This window comes from Salminus brasiliensis, chromosome 18, assembly GCF_030463535.1.
Source record: "Salminus brasiliensis chromosome 18, fSalBra1.hap2, whole genome shotgun sequence".
In the NCBI taxonomy this organism is placed as follows: domain Eukaryota; kingdom Metazoa; phylum Chordata; class Actinopteri; order Characiformes; family Bryconidae; genus Salminus; species Salminus brasiliensis.
The window spans coordinates 21702464-21711350 of record NC_132895.1 but is presented as its reverse complement, the minus strand read 5'-3'; the positions used below and the strand labels follow the sequence as shown (position 1 = coordinate 21711350).

The window sequence follows — 8887 nt, the reverse complement described above, 5'->3', positions numbered from 1 at the left end:
CATGTGCACAAGCTACAGCACATCTCACATACACCCTTCAGCAAATAAGTACAAAGGGATGCTTTAAAATGAGCAGAAAAATCAAACCATATTTGCTGCCTTTCTATTTATTTAATATTTCTGGTGCTAAAATAAGTGTGACATCAGGAGCAGACCTGAAGATGGGTGCCAAAATAGAACTATACGAAAAAACACATGAAATCTATATTTTGTAGCACCAAACTAAACACAATCCACCCCACCGATAGCGGTTTATTAATAGAGACACCCAAAAAGAAAACACTGCACAACGTACCAGGGCTGAAATCTGAAAATTGTTTATTTTACAAGATCGGGGTAGGCCTACAACGACAATGGCCTAAAAGCTGAGAAAGAAAGAAAGAACAAAAAAAAACAAAAAACAAAACAAGGATGTCACATTTTTGCTGAGATGGCATCAAAGCAGTTAACAAAGCCTGATGTAAGCGATCCCTGAAAGATTAATTCCTGATCTAAAGTAATAAAGACATTCTACACAGATTCATAGTTCAAACCAAACCCAGAGATGAAGCACTTGGACTCAATGATCAGCAGACAAGAAAGAGGAAGTTCGTTGCGTCCGAAAACATTTAAAAAAAAAAAAGAATAACGAAAAATCCTTAGGTAGAGGGTTTGAGTTGAAATTTCTTTGACGCCCTGTAAACTGTTAACAGATTGGATTTTGTGATCCGAGAGGGTAGGGGTAGGACAGTTCAGCGATTAGGCGCAGAACCATCGCATCCGATCAACTACCGTCGTTAATTACTGCTACAATCCCCTGAAAGTCAGTCAGTTACGGCTAAAGTGAAGCACTGCTTTCTGTAGAGAATGTAAGTGAGCTACTTTTCTCTGGAGAAAGAGCAATGTTATCTAGAAGGTCTTAAAAGTTAGGAGTGATGGGGAGGGGTGGGGGCAGATGTTGTGTTGGGGTCTGAAGAAAGGAGCAGGTTTGAGTGGGCGCACTGGGTTACTCACCTACCAGGCGACAGCCCTACCTCTTGCCTTTCGGATAGCACTGCACCCTTTACAGCTGTGCGGTCTTCTTTACCGTTCAAACGCATAGCCGGGGCACCTCAGTTTTGAGTGCACGTCTCGTCTCGTCTTACTGGAAATGCTTCAAAAAGACCAAATGCCACAGAACAAGCCAAGGCAAGGTTCCCACCAATTTCACAAGACCATGTTTTGTGATTTTATATAAAACTAAAAAAAAAAGGTCAAATATTTGTCTCTGTCTTTATTTGTGTCCTTGACTAGGAACAAATAGCCATGAGCCATTGGGCCCCCATTCTTATGAACCATATAATAAAGCAAAGTAGGACAACAATTACACTAGCAGACAACCAAACCAAGATCACGTGGGGTACTTGTGTGCCTGAACTGAAGGACTTGGTTCCTCTGCTTGTGCAAGCCATCGCTTCAGGTTAAGCCTGAGTAGTGGAACTGCTACAGCTACAACTGTGTTGGCTTAATGTTTATCAGCCTCAGAAGCTGAGCTGAGGATCTTCAACAGTTGTAGTAGGATGACTGAGGGGGAAGTGTATGATCAAGGTGCAGGCGTGATGGGGGGCAGAGGGCGTTACCTTAGTGGGGAGTGCGTCCATGCCACTGTGGGACTCTAATTCTCTTCCCCCCGTCAAGCGCAACCTGGCGTCCTGAGGCCCGGGAGCCATTTTAGCTGTAGTTAGCGAAAAGGGAAAATGTGGCTGGAAGAGCAGTAAGAGTAACAAGAGTCATGCACTATTTGTAAGAACACATTAAAAAGACATGTGTGGAGCCCTGGTGCACTGTGAGGAGCTACACCCCGCCACACTCCCATCTCCACAAAATGTCCTTAAGAACGTTTACCACAACATTAACAGCATATCTGCCTAGTTAGATTTGAGGCCTGGATACACATTTAGGAGACATCACTGGTTTGCTATTAGGGGTCTAGCAAAAAACAGGTAAAATATGAAGTCACTTTACACAATATATGTGGTCATGATTGGCCAGATCTAAAGCATTTTCACTGTACATTCATCTTCAGGTCTGATGCTTTTCATTCAATGACATGCTAAATTCCAAGCCCCCTTACAACTCCCTGGCCATGTGAGCTGCTGCCTGACCAGCAGTGTAATTTGCTTTGAAATTACCACCACTTTCACTTTCCAAAGTGAAAAAAAAGGTTTAGTGTATCCAGGCCTTTAAGAGACACTGCAACTGTATCATGTGTGCATGTGTTTGTGCATGTACCCCACCATCTCTCAGTGTTGGAATGAAAGACTGAAGACTGCCTGAGGTGCACTCTGAAGGGAAAAGGACAGAACAGTTCTTTAAAGAAAATAAAAGATCTCGCTCTCTGTCATACCTTCATTACAATCATTTACTAGTGTATGTTAGGATAATGCAGGAATTCTACACAACCTCCATAACATCTGTGGCACAAAGTCACATATTTTCATCAATAATCTCTTGTTTCTTTGAGGACAACCAGCTGGCTTAAGAATTACATGGTATACATATCAGATGTTATAGAAAACCCATGTAGACTCCTTACACTAGTTTTTAAAACGACACTGGCAGATTTTTAATTGTGAATGAGGGCAGCGTCACTTTTGAACACACCAGATCGTCTAATTTTAGATCAAATTGTGTTTCATTCAAATTTCCTAAAACCTCTGCCAAATGGGAGCATCACACCGAACAAAAATACATCAGATATTCATACTTTGCTATCGTTTATTCTCAAATTCAAATCACCTGGAGGCCTAATGCAATAGACCTTGCCAACTTCAGAATCATATCAACTAAAGCCAAATCACTTTGTACACTAAAATGAACCCATTATGTAAATGTGAAAAGTCAAAAAGAGTAGAGGGAAAACAAGAGTTGATTGCATGGGGCCTGCACTCAAATGGGGGGGGGGTACTTTGCTGTCTGGAACAGGGAGAGAAAATGGTCATTTGAGAAACATCCCTCCACTATCTGTCTGTACACCCACAGTATGTTGTCCATTAGAGAGAAGAATACAGTCTAGGAATGGCAATCGATTCTTCTAAAATCCTGCAAAGCATGCACAGTTGCTCTCTGCAGGCAACCAACTGTTTGCCAATCCATAACAAATGGCATCTCCAAACTCAAGAGTCAATAAAGATATGAAAAAAAAAAAAAAACAGAAAAACACGAGTATGAAGTATGAGTATGCCTATCTATTAAAAAGTGAAAAGTCTGTTGATGTTATTGACGAATGTCAGATAAACTAACATTCACTAGCCATCCATTTTGTGGCATTGCCTCACAACCAATGGGTGACTAAAATGTGAGCTCAGGTTCATGTTCAGAGCAGAAGTCATCTGCCCTGGCAAGGCTGTGCCTAAAGGGCTGAAAAAGACATGGGCTCCTTAAAGCACAACTGTGTTATTTTGCTGATACTGATGGAAGCATGTCTCTGCCCAAGGCCAAATCCCACCCGTTTAGAACTGAAGAAAATAGGTGTGATGTGTGTTGAGTGAGTGTGGTTCTGTCGCAGGGCAAACTGTTTTCCATCAACATTCTTGCATATCTGCGCACACACATTCATACAGGTCCTCTTAAATTCCAAATTTAATTCCACTACGCATTATACATTATACACGTCAACAACAGCAAACAGAACTTGATATCGGCAAGTCAAATTCACCTAGCTGTTGTCTCAAACCTAAATGAATGAAAGAAAATAACAGAGCCCCTAGTCCTTAACAGAAAACATGAACATTTAACTAATGAGTTTTTATACTTTTACAAATTTGTGGACATTTTGTTTACAAAAAACAACGGCACAAGGCACACTCATCTGACTGGGGCGAATGCCAGACGAAGAAAGACAGACAAAAGTGCTTGATCTGTAAGAAAATGGAGTTTAAACTTACATGAGCCTGATGTTCCACCTGCCAATTAATGCAACACCATAAGGTTAAACCAAGAAAGGTGTTAAAACTACCAACTTTGAACATCTTTGAAACTTTTGAGTTGCCTTTAACTAAATGTGAGGGGAAAAATAAACTGAAACTGAGCAACAAGAATAAATTCTGATGCGCATCAATGCGATAAATATCTATTGTATCCCTTACCTTAAAATTTCTCAGCACTGTTATTATGCAGGACCAACACGAACACACGCATTCAACACATCCCATCACACAATCAACAAAAACATTCATACACGTGTGTGTGTGTGTGTGTGTGTGTGTGTGTGAGGTGGTGGGGGCTATCGGTAAGGGGGCTCTGGCGTGTGGAGGTGGGAGTAGTTAGGATGGCGGAGGAGGGGCTCCTTGTGTGTTGGTGGCGGCTCATACGGTCTTGGAGATTCTGTGGTTCCAGGGGCAGCCAAGTGGTGGGCATCCATCGGTCCTGAAGGTGGCATGGGCATAACAGGCATCGGGGGTGGCGGAGGCGGTGGTGGAGGTGGATAGTAGTAGTTGTACTGTTGATACTGCTGGTACTGCTGGTATTGTTGGTACTGCTGGTACTGCTGGTAGTACTCTGCGTAGCATCTAGCACAAAAACAAACACAACACATGATGTTTGAGTCAATATCAGATTCGATTTGTTTAAACTGAAAACATTTTTAGATCGGGCTGAAAATCTTATTAAAAACGGCAGAGCTCTCATGATCCTCATCATTATAAGCATGTGGGACTAAATATCTAGCTATAACAAGCTATTTTAAAGAACAAAGGTATAACATTTAACCAAATGGTGAGTACACCATAAAAGGCTTTATGCAGAGATTTACCTTTCTGTTAAAATATGGAAATCTGTCCCAAGATGTTCTGTAGCATATCCCAGGCTCATACTCTGCACCATGACACCAAACAGAATTGTACGCTCACCTTGAGATGGGGTCTCCATCTTTAGCCGGTAATTCAGGTCCTCCAGGAGGGGTGGGGAGCAGGGCTCTGCGTTTGGGTCTTGCCTGGGACATGGGCTGAGGAACTGGATCAGGCAATAGAGGGGCTGAACGTCTTATTGGGCTACGATCCCGGTCTGATTTGGTAATAGCCTGCTGCTCAGCCAGCACCTGCTGTCCCTGCTCAATAAAACGTGCCCGAGCGGCTTCGAATACAGCCTGGGGATCAGCCTCTGCTCCTCCCATGGTTCCGTAGGCTGGGCTGGAATAGAGAGAGGAGTTCGCACCATAGGCGGGGTTTACTGCGGCAGTACCTGATGGTGCCTCTCCTGCAGCAGGGTCTTCAGCCTGGTTGGTTGATGGGCCAATAACCTGGTCAGCAACAGCGCCATATACTTGACTCGCAAGGGCACCGTAGACCGCAGCGCTTACTGGTTTGCCATCTGACCCGCTGCCTTCAGTCAGGCCCTTTAGGGCTGCGTATGTCGGGTCAGAGCTTGTGGTGTTGAAGAAAGAGTTGTGCACACTCTGTTGTACTTGGATAGGAAGTCCAGCAGCAGCAGCAGCCGCAGCAGCCAAGACTGCCGCCTGACTCTGATGGTGCTCCATGGGCGGCCTGGTGGGGCACTCTCCTGCAAAATGGCCCTGCATCCCACAGCGTGCACACGGGACCTTGGAAACAGCCGAAGGCTTAGTCTGCTGAACCTTTGAGAGTTCCACAGATAGTGGGCGGCCTTTAAACGAAGACCCATGGAGGGCCTCGATGGCTTTCTCTGCATCCTCTTTGCGCTCCATGTGTACAAAAGCGTAGCCTGCTGAGGAAGAGAGCTTGGCTGCAAGAGAGAAAAAAAGAAGAAAGAAAACAAATCGAAACATTAGAACAAAGCGCGATGTACAAATGCAGTCTTAGTCATAGTGACTGTGTGTGTGTGTAACATCAAACAATGACCATTTCTGCTAATCAGAAACAGGACACACAATCTGGGTATAGTTCTCTGACAGACAGCTCGCTGTGAAACGATGCAAATCTCAAATCTCCCCACGATTTGATTCTTTTGGCAGGATTCAGATTTTTAACTACAGTTGCTAAAACTGATGAACATAAAAAAAAGAACCCTACACAGTTGAATCACCACCTTCAGATCAATGCATCACGGTGCCTTTTTTAACACTACTACATGAGAAGCAAAACATTTGAAACAAGAGCAGCGTACTTTTTACTTTGTCACACTCCAAGACGTTGCCGAAACGAGAGAACAGCTCATGCAGGTCGTCAGCAGTGCACAAGGCACTCAGGTTCCCCACAAACACTTTGATAGAGTTGAGGGGTCTCCCTCGGGACTCTTCAACTACGAGGTTGCGACCATGAAACTCTCGACCATTCAGATCACGGATGGCACGATCAGCAGCCCCTTCTCCCTGCAGATGGACAAAGGCAAACTGCCTCAGTACAGTAATGGTCTCCACCTCTCCGTAAGGGGCAAATAGCGCTATTAGGTCATCTTGTGTTGTTTCCAACGCCAGATTCCCAACAAAGAGCTTCACCGCGTTGCTGTTGTCCATCGCACCCGACAAAAACCTAGAAATAGGGAACATGGCTCATTTCTACTTCGTTGCACGATACAACTTAGAGCTAATAGAACAGGTTATCATAAGAGGAAAAAGGCCTGGCATTTCCGCTGAGTTTGCCTAAGGCAGCGGCTGTAAAGAGGGACTGCAGTTGGAGATATACAACCTATACAGAAGGGTCAGATGATTATTAAACGCTTCGGGACTGACTGGCAGTGCAGCAGTGACCACAGGACTACCACAATATTCCTCATACACTCTTCACTGAGGGGGAAATCGTTCAGCTGCGAGTTACAAAAGAAGGAAATGAGACAATGGGGAAACGTTAACGTTACTGTAAAAATAAACGGGAAATGGGTGACTATACAAGGCGATAGTTCGAATAAAAGACCAAATATCCAAACATCTACAGTGGTTTGACACCAGTTTCATCTAGCACTAACGTTAGCTAGCAGTTTGGCGTGTCCGCGGGGAGCCACGAAGCTTCGAGCCAACCACCTAGCCAGTTAGCTAGCTAGCTAAGCTAGCATTATGCTAAATTGTGAAACAGCGCCGCAACACTAGCATTTAAAGTATCGGAGACTGCTGAATTTCTTAGCTACCTGAACACCAGTGCACGCCGTTAAACTCTGGATTGAGATAGGAGTGAATTATGTACAGCGCCAGACCGTCAATTCGAGCTAAACGTGCTATAGCTAGCTAGCTAACAGCAACACTGCACAACAGGGCGGCAGTGCTAACAGACTGTAGCGCTTCAAACACACACGGACAAGCTTTAACCGGAGATCCACTCACTCAGACCGACTCTCAAGCTCTGAACAATGATTACAGAACACCCCGAGGCCAGAATATGACCGGGAATCAGTGCACAAAGCCACATTTGATCAAAAACAAGACAGAAGGACGCTAGTTTTCAGCCTCCATCTTACCTAACGCGGGACAAAATTCTTCATGGCCGATTTCCGGTAGACGGATGTTGCTCCACGCTCGTGTCCGTGTTGGTCCGAGAAAAACTATGAACAAACGTCCGACCTGTGACTCGAAACACACACACACCTGAGACGGGAGAGAGCGCTGATTTCTCTACAGAGTTTAATCTAACAGATCTTAATAGAACAACATTAAATGTGGCGCCCGTCCTAATGCCAGGCAGAGGGGTAGCTACAAGGCTCCCCGGCACTGAGCTGTGGAGCAGTGGAACTGTGTTCTCTGGTATGATGGACGGTGATCCATCCAAGACTTCTGAGATTGCTGGGGATGAGGTGGCTGGTGATCATCCAACACCCTGTCCTTACTACATAATCAAAAATAAAATAAAATAAAAACAAGCAGGTTAGACTGTGTTTAATAGCCAGTGGGGTGGTGATCATCTAACATGCTGACCTCACTAACGCTCTTCTTGATGAATGTAATTAGCTAAATCCTCCAAAATGCTCCAAAATCTAGGAGGATGTCATCCAGATACTCCAACAAAAGCAGGATAATCTCTCTTTTTAAGTACCTTTGTTTTCAGAAGAAACAATGAATGAGCAGGTGTCCCAGTACTTTTGTACACGTGTATGCATGTATATATAGAGAAATGGTCAGGTGTGAAGACCTGAACGACTTTGACAATGGCCAAATTGTTGTGGCCAGAAGACTGAATGCGTGGAGCATCATCGGGGGTTCAGCTTCCAAACCTTCTGGGTTTATACACCAGTCTGAGGAAGTCAAGGAGGATTATTAAGAACTATACCCACCCAAGCCACTGCCACTGCCTGCTGGTCAGCTGTGGTTGGTAACTGTCAACAGTGGTCTCATTAGAGTCTTGGGAACTTTGAATAGAGAGAGTAGAAGATGGAGTTATATGTAGTTTGGGCACTCCAAGGGATCTGAGCTCTTAGATTTTTTTTTTTACCAAGATCTCAGACCTTAATTAGCTGATAGCTTTATAATTTGTTTACCATTAGGGGCGCGGAATAGGGGGAAAAAGTAAGGACGACTTAATGGGTCTGTGACTGACAGGGGCCCTAAACGATGTATTAATTAAATACCTTAGCAGAATTGTTAAGGTTGTGGGGCCCAGTGTAGTATCTTTTCATTGGGGCCCCTGTTTACAATCATCATTGGGAAAGGCCAGGTGATGAACATTTCAAAGCTTTATAAGTACTCCTCAAACCGTGTCCCCAAAACTAGCTGCCATGGGTTACAATATGATGGAAAACATGCATAAATATGTCCTTCATGGAAGATCATTAGAAGAAAACCTTATATGTGTCATCACTACAACCATTTCAAATGACTCATCTGAAGGAGTCTGATGCATGTTGGAAACAAGTTTGATATATTTGGAGAATTTAATGAAAATAAAACCTCTCTAACTGTTGGCACAGGGTGGCTTGTGTTGCAGCCAGTGACATTGGTAGAGGAAAGACTGGATTCAGTGAAATGGTA

The 8887-nt window shown here is 44.1% G+C and overlaps 1 protein-coding gene across 2 annotated transcripts; it reads right to left on the bottom strand.

The window, feature by feature from the left end:
- Positions 1–301: 301 nt before the first annotated feature.
- Positions 302–6607, bottom strand: rbm14a (RNA binding motif protein 14a). Of its 2 annotated transcripts, XM_072662327.1 has the most exons (4): positions 6100–6607; positions 4869–5718; positions 4332–4529; positions 302–2303 (listed from the first exon to the last, which is right to left on the bottom strand). In XM_072662327.1, exons 1-4 carry the CDS (start codon positions 6479–6481, stop codon positions 2159–2161), a joined length of 1575 nt encoding a protein of 524 aa, XP_072518428.1. In that variant the 5' UTR covers positions 6482–6607; the 3' UTR covers positions 302–2158. The 2 variants fall into 2 exon arrangements, with proteins under 2 accessions (XP_072518428.1, XP_072518427.1); XM_072662326.1 differs by lacking the exon at positions 302–2303 and having other exon boundaries at positions 2723–4529; positions 6100–6603.
- Positions 6608–8887: the final 2280 nt, after the last annotated feature.